Source organism: Nymphaea colorata, chromosome 10 (genome assembly GCF_008831285.2).
Source record: "Nymphaea colorata isolate Beijing-Zhang1983 chromosome 10, ASM883128v2, whole genome shotgun sequence".
In the NCBI taxonomy this organism is placed as follows: Eukaryota; Viridiplantae; Streptophyta; class Magnoliopsida; order Nymphaeales; family Nymphaeaceae; genus Nymphaea; species Nymphaea colorata.
The window spans coordinates 22,075,299-22,093,872 of record NC_045147.1 but is presented as its reverse complement, the minus strand read 5'-3'; the positions used below and the strand labels follow the sequence as shown (position 1 = coordinate 22,093,872).

General features: G+C 39.6%; 2 protein-coding genes and 1 long non-coding RNA gene across 4 annotated transcripts; 1 reads left to right on the top strand and 2 right to left on the bottom strand.

Annotated features, from left to right (window-relative positions):
- Positions 1–502: 502 nt before the first annotated feature.
- Positions 503–2,080, bottom strand: LOC116262797 (peroxidase 24-like). The gene is made up of 4 exons (XM_031642302.2): positions 1,821–2,080; positions 1,538–1,729; positions 1,161–1,326; positions 503–1,008 (listed from the first exon to the last, which is right to left on the bottom strand). Exons 1-4 carry the CDS (start codon positions 2,037–2,039, stop codon positions 599–601), a joined length of 987 nt encoding a protein of 328 aa, XP_031498162.1. The 5' UTR covers positions 2,040–2,080; the 3' UTR covers positions 503–598.
- Positions 2,081–7,913: 5,833 nt separating this feature from the next.
- LOC116261904 (rho GTPase-activating protein 5-like) lies at positions 7,914–11,523 on the top strand. The gene is made up of 5 exons (XM_031640833.2): positions 7,914–8,265; positions 9,518–9,638; positions 9,789–9,908; positions 10,201–10,431; positions 10,522–11,523. The coding sequence occupies exons 1-5, from the start codon at positions 7,943–7,945 to the stop codon at positions 11,182–11,184; spliced, it is 1,458 nt and encodes a 485-aa protein (XP_031496693.1). The 5' UTR covers positions 7,914–7,942; the 3' UTR covers positions 11,185–11,523.
- A 3,663-nt stretch (positions 11,524–15,186) lies between these two features.
- LOC126410469 (uncharacterized) lies at positions 15,187–18,260 on the bottom strand. 2 transcript variants are annotated; one of them, XR_007574511.1, is made up of 4 exons: positions 18,189–18,260; positions 17,276–17,416; positions 17,028–17,123; positions 15,187–15,881 (listed from the first exon to the last, which is right to left on the bottom strand). It is a non-coding gene; the product is annotated as an uncharacterized LOC126410469 (long non-coding RNA). The 2 variants fall into 2 exon arrangements; XR_007574510.1 differs by lacking the exon at positions 17,028–17,123 and having other exon boundaries at positions 15,197–15,881.
- Between the last annotated feature and the right edge of the window lie 314 nt (positions 18,261–18,574).

Sequence of the window (18,574 nt, the reverse complement as noted above, 5' to 3'; positions counted from 1 at the left end):
TCTGGCTCAGACATCGAAGCAAATATGTTGAACGCAGAGATGGAATTGAACAGCAAAGCCTCAATTATGTACAATGCGAAGTTAGTGACAATTAATATTCGTGATATTTCTGTGATATCATTTTTCAAAGCTATGTTAATGTGGATACTTTTTCTGTGACACATTTTATTTATATTAGGATCAAAATATTATAGTTAGAAGCGACGTAATAGACTCAATACATTTTATATATACCGCTGTCTTAATTAATTCATATCATTGAGACCCATGTTCAGAAATGCATTTGATTTGACCCTTTGCTCGTAAATTAAATTTTTCTGTGAATCAAATTCAGAACTCAATACGATTTGAGACGCGCAGAATAAGATTGTCTTTGATCACCATAAACCAAGTTTCTTATAAAAGACGTCATCCAAAAGCGTGAAGATTTTTTGTTTTCTTTAGTCTGCCATTTTCAAGAATGTAGCGAATTTTTATGGGAATTTCATTGACTGAAAAACAAATAACGTTGATTGCATTCTTTCTCCGCATTTGGGTAGAAACATCTCTCTCGAAAAGCTAAATCAACCCGTTCGAAGGAATAAAACTCCCGAGATTTTCAAGAGTTGACAACGTAGCACTTCTTCCTGATCTCGCCGGCGTTCCCGGTGAGCACGCCGACGCTGCCCATCTTCTTGATGGAGTGGGCGAAGTGGGCGAAGAATTTGTGGGGTCCCTTCAGCATCTCCTTCACGACCCTCTGGGACTCGGCGTCGGTGAGCAGCGCGGCGTCGGACTGGAAGAGTCCCCGGTGCTGCTGGACGGAGGCGAAGTAGCGGTTGTCGAAGAAGAGAGGCGTGAGAGGGTCCATGGCGACGACGGTGGCGTTGTCGGAGGGGCCCTTGCACTGCTTCCGCAGGAAGGCGGCGTAGGTCGGGTCCAGCGACGGGTCCGCGTCTCCCTTCCCTGTGAAGTTGTACAGCCTCTTGCTGAACAGGTTGCAGTGGCCCACCCCTATGGTGTGTGCTCCTGCAACAGATCACATTCCCTACTTTTTCAATATCCGTATTATTCAGTTATGACCATCTGAGTCAAACTCAAATCTAGATATTGTGAATTCTGCCCCCAAGCGAAACCATTTATTGGCTTAATTAGTTAATAAACTTGGTTAAACTTATTACCAGATAGAACCACTAGATCTTCAAGGCCTAAACCTTTGCTAGAAAAGTTTTGCAGCAGGGTGGAGAAATTTGACAAGGGCGAGGGAATGTTTGCATTTGCCTCGGATAAAAGTGAAACTCTTCCATCTCTTCGCCCTGTTAGCACGTCCCACATTGGCTTCTTGTACTGCACCCAACTCAAATATAATGCACAATGATCAGTACATGCGTTCATATGTATACATATATATAAAGGATTTGTAGATTTCTTGTTTGGACTTTGGATATGAAAATCCTTCAGCTTCTCTTACCATGTAATGCATAGGGTGGATGTAATAGAGTTTAAGATGGCAGGAGAATTTAAAATCCATATATATATATATATATGAAACCCTTACTTGGAAGGAAACGGCATCCCTTGCGGCTAAGGCAATAATATCTGCACATGAAACAACGCCTGGGCATGTCTCTTCTAGCTTAGATTTCACCTCGTCTATAACATCAAAGCCAGATAAGGACAGGTTTGGAGCTGCATCCTTTTCAGCCTTGCTGTTTGCAGTAGAGTTTAAGAGTATAGATGCATCACATCCCTGCGAAAGAGAACATTGTAGTTAGAAGATGGGTAAGAGGGGGAGAGAGAGAGAGAGAGAGAGAGAGAAGTGTTTGCTTCTTTGTAATCACCCTGACAAAGCAGTCATGGAACTGCATTCTCAAGAATTTAGCAGGCAAGGCTGAATTCTTGGAGACATGAGCCCAAGTTATGCTCCTAACAGTGTCCTCGGCGCACGGGCAGCTCTTCCCATAGAAGTTATGGCTCAGCCCTGCGGCCTCATGGGAGGCCGCTGGTGCTTGAAAGCAAGAATAGAGAAACAAGAATGCTAAGAGCAGGCAAGCTTTCATCTTTTCTGCTGCCAACAAAAGGAAAATGAACTAGTGTTCAATTTCTTCTTTAACTGAGAGCTATTTAGTTCCACACAGCAAAGTGCACAGCGGGCCTGCCCTTTTGTAGGCAACTGATCCACCTATTGTTTGTTACAGGGAGAGGAAGAAGACAACGATGGTCAGTAAGATGACAGGGAAGCAAGCCTGACCATTCTTTTGTTCTGATCTCTCACTGCATATAATCGGTTGCAGATATGTCGTGAAATGTGGACTCTGGACGCCCGAATATGGACCATACATGTATATTCTTCATATTCTACCGATTTCCTTGCCTGGCAATCATATGCTTAGGAACATAGCCGTCATGCATTGAGCAAGAGAAACATGTGCTACCCAATACTCTTGGATTGAAGGGTTCACCTATCCACTACTGCAATTTGACCATCTAAAAGTTGCCGCTACCAGTATGTGGGATTCATGTATAGGTTGATCTGAGGGCTTTTCCAGGTTGAAATTGAACTCCAACGGCGAATAAAACTTAATTCATTACTGTGATATCAAATGGGCATGTTTGAATCTTATGTACAAAGACTTGAGATCCAATGGTTTCATGAGAAAATTAACATGAATTCGCAATTGAACTGCCAACTACGTCAGATTCAACACAAATTACAGAGATCTATGCGGAAGTTGGGCTTACAGGATTTTGGGTTTGCAGAGAAAATGATCAAATCTTTATTTAGCTGATGGAAACTGGATGATAATTTTTTTGGGTATGTACCTACCTAGTAGGTCGGATCCAATATTATCGAGTGTGTATGCCGGCAGGAAAGCCTGGTCCACAAGTTACGCAACCAGTTTAGGTATCTCATTGTCGCTGCCCGGACTATCGGTAGACAGCTGCAACTAAAAGCCAATTGCGTGAATTTTTGACGGAGCCTCTTTGGTGTTGAAGAAAATCATGCATTTGGTATCATACAGGCATGGAGGTATGACAGATACCACTATCGATGAGAAACCACAATGGTTGACCTTAACAATAAACAACGGAAACTTTTATCTCTTAGCTAATAATCTCCCATAAAATATCATACAATTTTCTTAATTTCTTGATCCAGCCTAAGCTTAATTTCTTTAAAATTGTTGAGAGAAAAAGGTCGAATGGTAGAACCTTTTTCCAAGAAAGAACAAACTTACATTATTTACAAAAAGAAAAAAGCAAAAGAGAATAGGGAATTGGCCGTGATATGATGCTTAGATTGAGGCGGATATGTGAACAAGAAACAGTACTACTGTTGTCAGCTTCTTTACCGGCTCCTGTGTTCTCTACCTAAACTTGGAGGGATCTGATATCCAGGGTCAGAACCGAACCACTAAACCCACGCAATTGATTTGTTGAAAAGCACATGGAAATAATAAGTTTGCAATCATGAGCAAGGGGCAGGGTAGCTGGTTGGGGTAGGGGCTTGTTAATTGCAGGTCTAACTCTCGTAGTCGTTATGCTCATGCATAAAAAAGTGATTATGAAAAGGTGATGGGGTGCGACATCCAAGTTGACGGATGGGCTGCTACCATCACTAACATGGATGCAGTGGACTCAATCCAAAACCAGAGAGGTAGAAGAATGGGAGGTCCTTCATACATTTTTTGGGAGGTAGGGATGAACCTCCTAATCACTTGAAGTTCACAATGGAGGCTTATTGATCAGGTCAGGATACTTGGAGTTCAACCAGAAATACTAGTACTACCATGTCGTCCTGCGCTCCTCTTCATTCCTCTCTTCAACGAAGAAACTAAAACTTTCAAATTCACCAAAAATGTAGTATTTACATTGCATTCAATATTTAAAGCCCAAATTTAGTTCTTTCTTATTCGTACATATTGGATCTTTAATTATTCAGGAGTATCATTTCATGACAAGAAACTGTTTAAAATGAGATCACTTGAATAGGCCTGTGTCTCTTTATTTCTTAGTCATCTTACACATGATGTGTTCATTCTACATTCAACTCGCATTGCCATGAAATTCTAAAGGGTCCTTTGGCATCAGAAACATTCTTCCAAGCAGATGCAAATGATACTCACAGAATGTTCCTACCACTGCGGCCAAATAACTTCTATAGATGCATTTAATTGGACGACACCCCAAAACTGGTCTTGGAGAGAAACAACTAATATTACACCAGGTTTCTGGAACATCTGAAAAAACTTGGTTTTATAAAAAGAAGTGAAAACCCTCACATAATTCATGAAAAATAAGGTTTTGGATGTATCACCAAACAAACAAAACAAGTTTTTAAAGCTCATAAAAAAAAAACTTAATTTTCATAAAGCTAATTTTTTTTGCAGAATTGATTAGATGAGGGTGCCATCCAAACGCCCCCACAGAATTCTTGCAATAAAATAATGCATTTACAAACATGTCACTTGATCCAGTGCTTACCTTCATATTTTTCATAAGCTGCAGCGCCGCAGGTAGGAAAGATGAATCGCCGTTTCCCATGCAGTCGGTTGTAATAAAAACATTGCTGGGTACAGATCGTATGTATATCTTTAAGAACATAGAAATGGAAAACAAAACTAGTATATTAATAGAAGCACGGTGTAGAATAAGTGGTATTTCGGGAGCTGTAAAATCTAAAATTATACAACTAAAATGATCACTGTTCCCGAAGGCCGCGCCTGCAATTTTTTGTGATGTTAATTAAGAGGGATCCCGCTTCGATAACCGCTAATAGAGTTTAGTCTTCAATTCTTGACACGATCTTTATTCCTATTATTATCATTGTTAACGATGAACTTGATATTGGAGTTAATGGAGAGCATTGGAGGATGCATGCACATGAGCTTTTGTCTCTCGCGTGAAGGTAAAAGTGGACATCCCCCGATGCACCTCGTTTCCTCACAACAGAGAGACAGAGACTGCGTGGAATGGTACAATCTGGATTTTGTTTGAAGAACCGGCCTTATTATCAACAGTTGATCATTAATCCAGCGGTCATGCATGTACGGCTGCACACAAGCTGAGCCTGACCTCGGGCTCAGCTAAAAAAACTCAACCTCGAATTCAAGTCGAGCTTCTTATAGCAAGCTCGAGTTCGAATTCAACTCGTTTAACCCATTTAACTCACTCGTTTAATGTTAACTCGTATAAGCATTAACTTGGTTCGAGTTGAGCCCAAGTTGGTTCGGCTTGTTGTACAGCCCTACATATATCCATGTCCAATCAGCGGTTTGATCAGCCCCTGTGGCTTAGTTCCGTGTTGCTGGATCCATGGTAATATATAGTACAAGTTAGTTCTTAGGTGAACAAGATAAATTTCCACCACTAGGGAATGCACTAGGGTGCATCATGCACAGCTTCCGGTTCATGGCATGTGGTCTCCTGGTCTACATTGATGAGGACGCTCTTATGGGGTAGGAATCATGCACACAGGCATCATGCACAGGTCTATGCATATAACATACAACCAACATAGCCAAAAACTAAATCTCTCTCCCTTTCCTTTTCTCTAGGGTTTAGTGCTACATTCCCATTCCTTTTCTCTAGGGTTTAGTGCTACATTGATACCTAAGTTAGGGCTTAGGCTCCACATTAAGTAGAGCATTAGTTGCCTTCCATTGACAAAAGAGGTGTGGATGCCCATGTCACTCGAACTAGTGGCCAGAGGGATCGGTATATGCATGGTTTCCCTTGTGGCTAGTATGTAAAGTTAAAGAAACTAAGTCATACATGACCCAACATCATCATGTACCTTGGGCTGAACAATCTTGAAAACGGTTACACTTTTTCATTCTTAAATTCAAACATATCTGGTTTTGATTCATTGTAGTTTTTACTGGTAAATGTTATTATATTTTGTGACGTCTCATTTTTGTGTGCCGTTTTTGGAGAATAAATTTCTCCATCTCAAAACTCCCAAAGTTTGTGATTGGACGTGAGTTCCTCCTCCTCCCCGAAAAGGAGATTACATTAATGAAACTATCTGCGATATTTATAGTGTTCTCTATGATAGAATAACAAAAATCATTCATCTTCGAATCTGGAAACCAGTATCACTCTTAAGATCATATCCATGAAATTAGATTGCACAAAAAAACACTTAATAATTATTTTTAATTGGTCTGTTATTTTTGTATCCAAATGGTCTGATAGTTACAAAGAAATTGATAAGATAAACGATTGGACTTCCTACTGCCATTGCCGGTAGCTCTACTGTGTTTTGGAAACCGCGTTTCTGTTTTCTTAAAATATTTAACTCATCTCAAACACAAAAACTTTCAACCCAGTTGGTGTTTGAATTCGAATTCTGTATAAGATTTTGCTTGCCGATCTGACTGATATATGACGAAATATAAAAGTTCATATTAAATTTTGCACGTTGCACATCTGCATCCGAATCCTACTCTTTTAAGTCTGATCAAGCAACATCCGACTGATTTAGTGATCAAATCTTTTTTATCAGTAGCGCAAATTCAACCCATGTTCTTCAGCAAGGAGCAAACCCGTTCAGTTCCCCAACCGGTGCTGGCTCTACCCACATCAAAATCAAGCCCTAGGACTAAGGGGTTTTAGTCAAATTCTCCATTTAATGTACAAAATTTCCCGTGAATAATGAGCGAGGAAATCAAAGGGGCCAAAGTTTCCCGAAGCACAATAAAGAGGAACTCCACTCCACCCGAGCCGTTGCAATTCGAACCCAAACACCGCCCTCTTGCTTCCTTTCGTTTTCACTTCCAATATCTTTCCAAACTTTTCGCCTCTCCTTTTCCTGGCAGCTTCTGCTGCTGTTGCAGGTGAATATTAAAGTAAATAAAAAAAGAGAGCGAGAGACGTCAACCGATGGGCCGCTTTGAATTTCAAAACGAAGAACTCTTGCATCGGAGCAGAGTGGTGACGGTAAAAGAGGGAACAGCTTCCTCGTTGTTCACTTCCTTGTGGGCCTCTCTCTCTCTTATATATATCGCCGATTACCTGAATTTCGGGCTTTTGAAAGCCTTTGAAGGAGTTGGCGCGTGCCACTTAAACCCGTTAGATCAAACTCAAACTTCGACTCGTTACCGAATCGAAAGCCGGACTCGGGCTTGAGTCAACCTCGAGCCGAGCAATCTAGGAGGGCTCGTGTTCAGCCCAGGACGTAAATGGCATTTTCGATTTCTCAAGGGATGGTACCGACCTTCAAACCCATTCATTTATGACACATATTTATATTTTTCTAGAGAGAGAGAGAGAGAGAAAGAGGAATAAAAAAGACGAAGAACAGCGCGCTCCCCTTTCTGTTTGTTTCTTACTTGTTATTTGTTATTTTTCAATTTTACCCTTTTATTGGTTTCTAAGACGAGAACAGCACCATCCATATTAAATAAGGACACTTATTGAAGGGCATTATGGGCATAGTATTTACCGTAGATATCTTAATGTTTACTTTTCTGTGTACGAAGAGAGGGAGCTTTATACAAAAATCTAATAATAAAAATTCCCGAAATATCCTAGATTCGTATCCGACTTTACGATAGTGCCATATCGTACAAAACGTCTTATCCTTGGAATTTTCCCACATTACGAAAATCCCCTCGCCATTGCTTCAAACACGGTGCGAAGATATTAAATTCTCATAGATAAAAGCATCTCGTTTGAAATGCATATGGTTTTCCATTGTATCAGAGGGACGAAGAATTATTTGTCTCATTGAAAAAGAGCTCCAGTGTTTGATCGGGATGTGTGGCATTCTTGATATTTAAAGAACATATCCGGGTGTTCTCCAAACATAGAAAATAGTGGAAATTAAAAGTAGACGTTAGAATTTGAATCGGCCCGCAGCTCAAAATTTATTCAAACCCGAGATCTCTTTCTCTCAGTTTGCACATTTCCAGCTGAGAGAGGGAGGGAGGGAGGGAGGGGAGAGAGGGAGAAGGAAGGAATGGTGACTCCAAGAACCGATGATGGTGGTGGCGGTAAGATGGCGGAGGAGCAGCCGAAAGGCGGTGGCGGCAGCTTGCAGGTATCCTCACTGGTTGCTCTTCTGTTAGCAGCTTTGAGGAGATCAATGATGTCTTCGTGCCGACTGGACCGGAGGCGAGACGGGGACGACGTCGCCGTAGCCGTGACTCTTCGTCCCATGGAGATCGGCTGGCCGACGGACGTGAAACATGTCGCACACGTCACGTTTGATCGGTTCAATGGCTTCCTTGGCCTGCCAATTGAGTTTGAGCTTGAAGTTCCCACAAAGGCTCCCAGTGCAAGGTCTGAGTTTAGCACTAGTTTCTTTGTGTTTGATTTTGTTCCTGTGAAAAGGAAATCGAATTCCTGTGACTGTGGCTTGATGTCTCTGGTGATTTTGAAAATTTCTTTTTTTTTTTTTTGTTGTTTCTCTGGTTCAAGGAGGAGGAGTCTGAATTCAGTGGTTGTGTTCTTTTCCTCATATAAATCTCTGTTTTTGATGCTTCATTTGCACGCTAGAATCTTAGCATGAGCTGTACCGTGGATGGTAGTGAGGTACATCTCATTTAAGCTATTCACGTGCCTCCTTATGCTTTTATAATGGAATAGACGTCAAGAGCAGACGTAATAAATGCGTTTTTCTTTCTGGTTTAGCAAGAGTGTTGAGAATAGAAGCAATATAAACTTGAATTCTGAATTGGATAACGGATCTCATGATAGTATTTAGTAATGGTTGCTAAACTAACCAGATTCAGTGGTACTCCAAGGTAACCTTGCCGTGGGACTCGTACTAACGCTTATCACAAATGCAATTCTAAAAGTGGGCTCAATTTGCTTACGAGCCTACGGGTTTGTCTGGCCGGATGCTTGATGCTGGCTCAGGGTGAGAAAGGTTTTGTTTAGTAGTCTCATTGTTTTTGAACGGTTTGTACAACCCCTTGCCTCAACCAGTTGCTTTTGTGAGAAAGAAAGAGAGAGAGAGATGGGACAGGTACACCCAATTAATATTGGAAATGGAGATGAATAAACTTGTAGCGGTTCAAAAAGTTTTTCAACAGGAACAGTAATACTGCGTCACCAACAGTTGTCCATATGCATTTGACTGACCGTTTTCAACATCCAAGTGCTTCAAACTTGAGCTGCGAGCATTTATTGTACTTTCCTTCAGTTGTAACCACTCCCCAGAAAAAAATGCAGGGATGACAAGAAAATGCAGTTTTGGAAATATAGACCATATTAAGGCGCATGCGACAGGAAAAACTCAAAGTGCCAGTCATGAACATTCTGAACCTGCAGAGGGACAGGGCAATTTTTCAAATAGGAAAAGAAATGTACATTCGGAGTTAGGAAGCTAACCTCTTTATCTGTCTAGTCCTTAGTGAGAAAGAAGAAAGGAATCGGATGATCATGAAGCTCGTACAAGACATGTCTCTGACCTTCTTAATATTATAGCAAGGAATTCTCTATACCGAATCACTGATTAATGTTGCGTCTTCCAAGTAATTCTGTTACTGCAAAAGATGCTAATGTCATGTCCTCTTTTTCTCTCATACAGTGCAAGAGTGTTCGGAGTTTCAGCCGAATCGATGCAATGTTCTTATGATTCCAAAGGAAATAGTGTGCCAACCATCCTTTTGCTGATGCAGGAGCATTTGTACATGGCAGGGGGCCTTAAGGTGCATTATCTTTTCAATTCAAACAAGAACAGCTGATGTAGTTGGACTTTCATGGAACTTTTGAATTCGTTTCTGAAACCCAGAAAATTGTTTTTACGGAGGCTACATAATGTTACTGACCTTTTGCTTTTTACTGTGACGGGATAATAGACGGAAGGCATATTTCGTATTAATCCAGAAAATAGTGAGGAGGAGCACGTGAGAGAGCAGCTGAACAAAGGAACTGTGCCAGATGACATAGATGTTCATTGTTTGGCAGGTTTGATAAAGGTACGACGAATTGTCAACTTCAGGCAACATATTTGAATATGCCTGTTGTATCAGATTTTGGGCCTTTTGGTGGTTGGTTTCCGACTGACATTTAGCCAGCCTTCAGTGACATTGACACATTTATGCGAGCTTGGCCAGAATCTCAAAAAGTGATCCTGTCTTGCCGAGTTAGGCCGAATAGCTTCGTCTTGAGAATTATTTCTCGCCGTCCCAATATTACATTCACTAATTCATTTGTTTGAACAAAAGGTTCCAATTATGCCTGAAAAGAAAAAAAATTCTCCGTTTGCAGGCTTGGTTTAGAGAGCTTCCTGAAGGTGTTCTAGATGGCCTTTCTCCGGACCAAGTTCTTGAATGCAAGACGGAAGAAGACTTCGTTGAACTCGTGAAGCTGCTTGGTCCAACACAGGCTGCACTTCTTAACTGGGCAGTGGAGTTAATGGCTGACGTTGTTGAAGAAGAAGATATGAACAAGATGAATGCGAGAAACATTGCAATGGTTTTTGCGCCAAACATGACCCAGGTAGTTTGCTACAGGAACTCAAGCGTAATTCTTCAGTGTCATGCATAAACACCTGATCATGAAAATCCTAACCAAAGGTTCTTGTTCCAGATGTCGGATCCATTAACAGCCCTGATGCATGCTGTCCAAGTTATGAATTTTCTCAAGACATTGATCCTGAGGACTCTTCGGGAACGCCAAGAGGTTGCCATGACAGGAGGATACTCGACATTAACTTCCTCCCCAGATCATCAAGCTGAAGATGGTAGCTGCAACAGTGAGCAGGACACTGGCAGCAGCTATGACGAGAGAGAATACACATCCGATGAGGATCAGGCAGACTACAGTCACACTAGTGGGGATGAAGGCGAGTCACTGAATGACATAGAGGAATGCTTCTTGAGGCAGCTGGATCAAGAGCACCATACAGATGATGATGCCTGTGAAGATTTGGTTGTCTATGGAGAAGGTCACGTTAGTCCAAAAACACCCAACAGAAGTTTCAGAAAGCAGGCACAAGCAGAGAACACAGCCTCTGGCTCTAGTGGGTTCAGCTTCAACACACAGTCTGCTCTATCAGTATCTAACAAACAAAGTCCATCCTTTAGCACAAGTGAAGATGAGGAAGAAGATGACTTCAGTACCAACCCTATCACCAGCGGCAATGTGGAAAAAATGAATTGTGCAGAAGAAAAGAAAGAAAAAGAGACAAATGAACTTTGTGTAACGCCATCAACAGAGTCTCTTCCTACCCCTAACCAGTGTGCAGGTTGAGGTGACTACTGGATTGTCTTTGGTTATAAGCAAGTCATAAGAAATTGGCTTTGTGTTTGGGCGCAGTTATTGCTGCTGCCTTGTACATTTATCTTTGTCATGACTGGCTTTTTCGTCAAAAAAAGCCATCGGGGAGTGGTTGCGTCTTGTGTTGTAGGATTAACCTGGTTTTTCTGGTTTCATGTTTGTCCTAATTTACTGGCATGACTTTGTCTTGAAAATGTGTCACCGTCGTCGAAAGCCACGCCCCTTGTTGCTGTATTTTGAACTCTGTACCACACATTGGAAACATGAAATAGAGATTCACCGCCCGATGTTCATGCTGATTGAGAATGCTAATTGAGATTGGTTTCTATTGTTTTCCATGATTCAAGGTGTGGTTTCTATTGTTTTCACCACCAGTCTACATCAAGTTCCCCTTGTTTAAAGGAGTAAGAATAGAAAAAAATGAAGATAATACAAGGTAATACAGTTGCAACAACAATAATTTCTTAAATCCACGCGGATCTGATATGGATTTTGGAACAAACGAGTATCAATGATGGTTGCCTTCTATATCAAGCGGTGTTGCCTTCTTGCCTAATAGCTCTATTTGAGGATTCTCCACATCCTCTTGTGAAAAGGTTCAACCTTATGATTCTGATCATATTGACAGCGCCATTTGCTACACAGGTATGCACACAGGCAATGCCCCATCTGTGAGCTGGGGGACATAACCCAATTACAAGCCTACAGGCACCCAACTTTTGACCAGAAACCAGGGATGAAGTGTTTGGAATTTCCCAATATGCATACCTAAATCAATACCAAATGCCATGAACCATATTTTCTATAACGATCAGAGCGCCAACCCCAATATTCTGCATAAAGTTCGGCAGGATCGAAGGCCACATGTTAGGCTCGGATCTGCGACTCAAAGTTAACACAGATCCACTGGGATCTTAAAACTACAGGATCTGTAATCTCCAGGACTTCAGATCCATGGTTTTTAGAATGTAATGCAGATCTCAAAACCCAGCTGTGGAATCTACGGTTTGCTTCAACAGTAGATTTCACCTAACGCATGTAACTTAGTAGTTCAAGATTCTAAGAAAAACTAAAGGTAGTGCACGCGGTAGATCCAAGCCTCGCATATGTTGGAACTGTTCGTAAAATTGGATTTAGACTTTAAACTCTGATCTGAAGATGTGGGCATTCCAACATGTCTCCCTTGGCACATCCAGTCATTCCGCGTGTTTGTGTGCACCCGCTCACACCTCACGTGCATCTGTTTGAGTGCGAGATCATCTCCGCCTCCCGGGATGGAGATAAACTTCGTCAACACTGAAAATCGGTTTCTAACTTTTGTTGGAGACCTTAAGGAGGCGTTTGATCGTTTGAAATTTTGATTCAAGAATGAAAATTTTAGAATCATAAATACTCTTCAAACTTAAATGAATTCAAAATTCTAGGTTTTAATTTCATAATTCCCGAAAACAATCTAACATGTTTGTTTAACTTTAATTTTTTGAAAAACAAGCATTTTGATTCTAAAATCCCATGAAAACTGAGTATACCAAAACACCTCCTAAAAGAACGCATCATCTTGTGCCGGCCCCAAATATGTTACTTAGAAGTTTAAATAATTTATTGTTTTTTTCCTGCTAATTGATCAGTCCATATCCAATGGCTAAGTGCTGATAAGATGCCTGTCGGCCTATACGTTTCAATATGGATAACAACGGCCATCTTCCTTTCCCACCACCACTCTCCACGAACTGGAAATTAGCCTAAAAGTATTTTAAAATTTGAGAATGCAAGTTAAGCTCCTAGATCTAATGTTGGTAGACGAGCCCCGGTTCATTAATGAAGAAACCTGTACTCATGTAAAAAAACAAAAAAAGGTTGAAAACTTTTCACCAACTCGTCGCATGAATGAGCTGAACATGAACTCAATTACCGCTGCAAGTCATTTCCCTGAAAAGGGTCCACCTTTCGAGAATCCGATGTGCTTCATATATATATATATATATATATATATATATATATATATATATATATATATATATATATATATATATATATATATATATAATGTTCATAAATTAAAAAAAAACTTAAGAATCAAAGTGTAACTCTTTAATATTTTAATGGATAAATTTGATCTTACGAAATGAAAACGTTTCAGATATTGACTTTTTAAAATCCTATAGAATCTGGTTCGTAAGTTCAAAACTTTAAATGTCTTATATGTCGATTTTAAATCTCGGGGCACACAGACGCATTATGAAAAAAAGCTGGAAATCAAAATCGAGCTTGTACATAAAATAGAAAACATACATATAAACTAAGAAACATGTACATATAGAGCATGCGTGTTCTATAAAGTGTAAACTAAGAGACTGTAGCTCTGGAAAGAGGTGAAGTTGATGATCCCAGCAGGCATTTTTCATAATTCGCTCGCTTAAATACCCAAACGAGCGAACAATTTTTCATAATTAGCTTACTTAAATATCCAAAGGACCGGATGTCTCTCTTGCGATATTTGGTTGAACTATGTGTGCTGGTAGAGGAACAAATTTTGGTGTTCGAGCTATTAAGACTTCCCTACTCGGTGCAGCCTTGCCTTATCAAATAGATGGCTAGCGAGCGTTAAAAACACCTGCTACCAGGTCACTGATATCAGCCCTTTGGCTTTGACATATCCTGCTTTCATGAAAACTGATAACAATGCTTAAAAAGTGCATTGAAATATCCCATTTTTATGGACAATATTAATATCACAAAACTAATAATGGAGTTCACACTATAAAATTGTACATGCCATACATATACTAAGAATTTCAGACATTTCCCAAGAAAAACTCAAACCATGAAATATCTTGTGAATTTTCCGCACTCAGATTTCCCTGAGAATGAGGTTTCAGGTCATGCTTTCAACTATCACAAAGAAACAGAAGAGTGATAGGAAGCGAGAAGGCTATCAGCGTCGAAGAAAGAGCTGTAAAAGGTGCATGCTACTTGTCCTTTTATCTCCATCTCCAGGTACACCCAGTCAACCACCGAGGAAAAATAAAACTCTAGACATGCATGATTTGAAAGACAATTCCATCCCACAGCCCAACAAGAGAATCGAGCCTAAGGCTGCACCATGAATCGAACCAGCTTGACCTCGACTCAAACTCACTTCCCAAAACTCGACTCGATTACAAACGCATTGAGCTCGAGTTCAAATGCATGCTCCAAAATGGTAAATAAGTCAAGTTCGAGTTGTCAGTACTCGACTTGGTTCGACAACATAATCAATGCTAGAAGCCTAGAATAGTTGAACAAGTAGCAACTGAACAAGTTAATCGAGCAAAAAGAAATAGATGCATTGTATGGATATTTTGAATTTTACAGACAAAAACCAAGTTCAACTGGAATAGATGCATTTTATTGCATGAAAGTTGCATCCGATTCTCTGAACTGATGAATAATAGAAATTTAAATCTATGAGTTGGTTGGCATGGTTGGCATAATCATCAATTTAATTTAGAATTTAATGGTTGTTGATAACATCTAATAATCAGGTTGGAATATTTTCTCACTAGGTCATACATACAAGACAGAAGCAAGAATAAGATCACAGACGTTTGGTTTTGCCTTTAGTAGAATTTTGTAGCACACAAATAGAATCAATCAGCGACTAAAAAGCATCACTAGTAAACAAGTGTCTTCGTTATTTCATTCTTACTACAACAAATGCATGTCTTGGTGACTCTCATTCTTATTAAAAACAAAAATATGCAGTAAGTAGATACAAAAGTAAACTGAAGTTGCAACAACCACAGAAAAATTGCTACTGTATGCAGTAAATAATTACGACACGTAGAATTATTTGAATTCAAAACCGTAGTGTTTAACCTCCCAGATTTCACAAATAGATAGCACATTCCCGCTTGTTCCAGGGATTCAAAAGCACCAAAAGAACAATTAAGATGCTGAAATATTAAGAAAGCAAGGGAGGATGAAACTCAGAAAAAATACGACAAAAATCATTTGTCCATGTATTCCAGGCATGAGAACTTTAGATGCCATAAGCCCAACAAATGTGCAACTATGTTGTTGGTCTGCTATACATATCAATGCAAACGCGCAGAAAACCAACTTATTCAGTACTGCTTTAGAAAAATCTCGTAGCAATCAACAAAAACATGAGCATAGGATGTGTCCAACGTAACATGACTCAAAACAAAAAGGTCAGATACAGGCACACTTGCATGCACATTGTGCACACACCAACAGTCGAATATTTCAGTTTCAGCGAGATGGTTCAAGTGGTTCTGCAATCTACTGAAGGGCATGAATTATATTGCCATCCAATAGAGCTTAATCTCCATTAAAATATATTAAAAAAAAATCACTTAAACAGTGAACGCCCAGTTGTAATGGTATCATAAAATGGTATTGCCCACACTTGTTGAAAACGATGACTACAAAAACAAAGTGTCTGCATCATAAGCTACTAGCTCATAAATCAGTTGCCTGACCAGAACATTGTCGCTGTTTAAAAACTGTGCTCAAGTATTTGCATTTAGTATATCATAACCACAAAGGACAATCTGCTCATGGTTGCAGCTCAATATTCAAGCCTTTGGCACTGCTGTACAATTGACAAACTCTTTATACAAAAAGTAATAATTCAAATATCAAAGCTGAAATCGTCTTCCAGGAACCTGCACTACAGCAAATACATTTAAGTAGCTTACCTTTCAAATGAAAACTCCCAATTCTTCAAGTCCCAACAGGAATTAATTCCATTTCATAACAAACAAATGGAACTCTACGGAACACCCTTTTTTTACCCTAAGAAAACCCAACAAGAGGGTGGGAAATTAGACCCCAATTTTTTATACAGCATCTATATGGTTGGATTATAAAACTATACATTCAATATTTTCTAAAAACATTTTGAACACATCTATATGGTTGGATTTTGGAAATGGCCAAATGAATGAAAACAGCCAACAGACAGCTCTGCCTCTAATTCTCACAAATTTTTCTTATTGGTATGTCTTTCTTTTTTTCTTTCTTTGTTTAATTTTGATTTAGCAAGGAGGATGCTGAGATGAAAGGTGAACACAATGCTCAATTTTTCATGATTAAAAGAAGTCAAGGTTCTGTCTTTCTCTCTCTCTGCCTTTTCGTAGATATGTATAGAGAGAGAGAGAAATTGGTAGGTACATGACCATTTGATTTTTCCAAGATAAAAGTCATGAGAGAAAGTCAAAGAGAAAAACAAGGAGATCTTTTACTCTTTGGCCTTGAAGAAATGGAAAATAGCTCGATATCTTGGAAAACAATGAAGAGAAAAAAGTGACTGATTTAGAGAGAGAAATTTGTAGGTACGTGACCATTGGATTTTTCCAAGATAAAGTCTGAGAGAAATTCAAAGAGAAAAAAGAAGTGACATTTTAGTCTTTGGCCGTTGGAAAAAGAAAATCGCTTAAACAGTAAACAACAGCATGTAATTGTATCATAAAATGGTAATGGCCACACACTCGTTGAAAATGATGACAACAAAAACAAAGTGTCCGCATCATAAGCTACTAGCTAATAAATCAGTTGCACATGAGAACATTGTCGCTGTTTAAAGTTTAAACACTGGTGGCCAAGTATTTTACGTTTAATATATCATAACTATAAAGGAAAATCTGCCCATGGTTGCAGCTCAATATTCAATGGTTGCAGCTCAATATTCAAGCATTTGGCACATCTGTACAATTGACAAACTTTTTATACAAAAATTGACGACTCAAATATCAAAATTGAAATCGTGTTTCAGGAAACTGAACTTCAGCAAACACATTTAAGTAGCTTACCTTTCCACTGAAAACTCTTAATTCTTCAAGTCGCAACAGGAATTAATTCCATTTCGTAACAAACAAATGGAACTCTCTGGGACACCCTTTTTTAACCTAGGGAAACCCAACAAAAGGGTATGCAGTTGGACCAATTTTTCTAAGTTCATAAAATGCCAAAGAAAACCCCACAGATGTCATACGAATTCTTGAAGAAACTCCTCCAATTAAGACAAGAACTAAGGAAAAATAAACATAGAGAAGGTTACCAAGGAAGGAGACGGAGAGCAAGATTGCTCTTCTTGACTCCTTATGTAGTTCGCAGCCTTCTGCGTTCCGATGTCTGACAATATTGCATTCTTGCAGCTCTGACATTGTCACGTTATTGGGCTTAAAGTTAAATTGTAAGCCTGAAATGGCTCGAAATGAATTGCCAAGTGAGCTGTGCGAAATTTCAGAGAGATAGAAACAGAAAGACGTAGATATTCATCGTTAACCCTAAGAAGACAGTTGGACAAAATGGTCAAAGGAACTGATCACAAGAAATGACGTTACCAAGGACGAACGGTCCTTTACAAAACGAGCATACTTGAGCTAGAGCTTGATTGAACGGTCCAAAGAAGATAGTAAAAACAGAGCGCGAAGCTATCAGGGAAACAGATCCATCGCCCAAAACCAATGAATTCAAGAGCGTGAATCTAAAGGGGAACTTGAAAAATTCTATTGCATCAAACACAGACGCACTAAATGATATTCCCACAACTCTATCACCCAAACCAGCAACCCAATAAAAAATCCCAGAGTTTTACACCAAAACAGTCGTTGTTGAAAACATTTCTTTTTTATGTCCAAGAAAGGAGAACAAGAACGAATAGAACACTCAAGAATACATCCAATCCATGGGCATACTGATCCGCCTTCCATAAGTCTTGCCACCAAAAGTCCAACGGACCCAAAAATCCGAAACAATATTGACCATAGTTTCTCGACAACGATCAAGCAAGGAACATTGCCACTAGGCTTATCAACTTAACCAGTCTATCGAGAATGAAGAAAGACGCGGAAAAAGAAGAGCAAAACAGAACTAAATTCAGATACATCTAATACCATAAGTACCTAAGTTTGAGTCGATCGTAAGCTCTGAAAATAATTTTTACAAACAAGAATGACGGAAAGGATTACCAATCGGCAATGCCGCTCGACCCGGTGCTCCGATTGTCTCTCTATCTCTCTTGCCGGCTTCTTGCTTTTGGCGGGAGACTTTGAGAGCACCTTAGCCGCTAGTTGGGGTTATTTATAAAAGCTTTTCACGTAATCCTTCACGTGTTGCCATATTTACAAAAAACACCTTCACCTTTGAAATTTCTTAACAGAAACCCTTTTTTTGGTATCGACTGCTTAACTGGTACTTACTTTATTTTTTTTTAAAAAAATTATAGTTATATTTTGCCAAAACCCTACTATATCGCAAAAATTAGGACCATTTTCCTTTAGTGAGTAAAACAAGCAGTGGAAGTTTGGAATTCTAATTTTATAAGATAAAAAAACTGCAACGTTCAATGCAATGG

Coding starts and splice junctions, on each gene's coding strand:
- LOC116262797 (XM_031642302.2), bottom strand. CDS start 2,039: ATGAAAGCTTGCCTGCTCTTAGCATTCTTGTTTCTCTATTCTTGCTTT. Junction 1,730..1,820: donor TCCATGACTGCTTTGTCAGG/GTGATTACAAAG, acceptor TCTCTTTCGCAG/GGATGTGATGCATCTATACT. Junction 1,009..1,160: donor AGATCTAGTGGTTCTATCTG/GTAATAAGTTTA, acceptor GATCTGTTGCAG/GAGCACACACCATAGGGGTG.
- LOC116261904 (XM_031640833.2), top strand. CDS start 7,943: ATGGTGACTCCAAGAACCGATGATGGTGGTGGCGGTAAGATGGCGGAG. Junction 8,266..9,517: donor ACAAAGGCTCCCAGTGCAAG/GTCTGAGTTTAG, acceptor TCTCTCATACAG/TGCAAGAGTGTTCGGAGTTT. Junction 9,639..9,788: donor ACATGGCAGGGGGCCTTAAG/GTGCATTATCTT, acceptor ACGGGATAATAG/ACGGAAGGCATATTTCGTAT.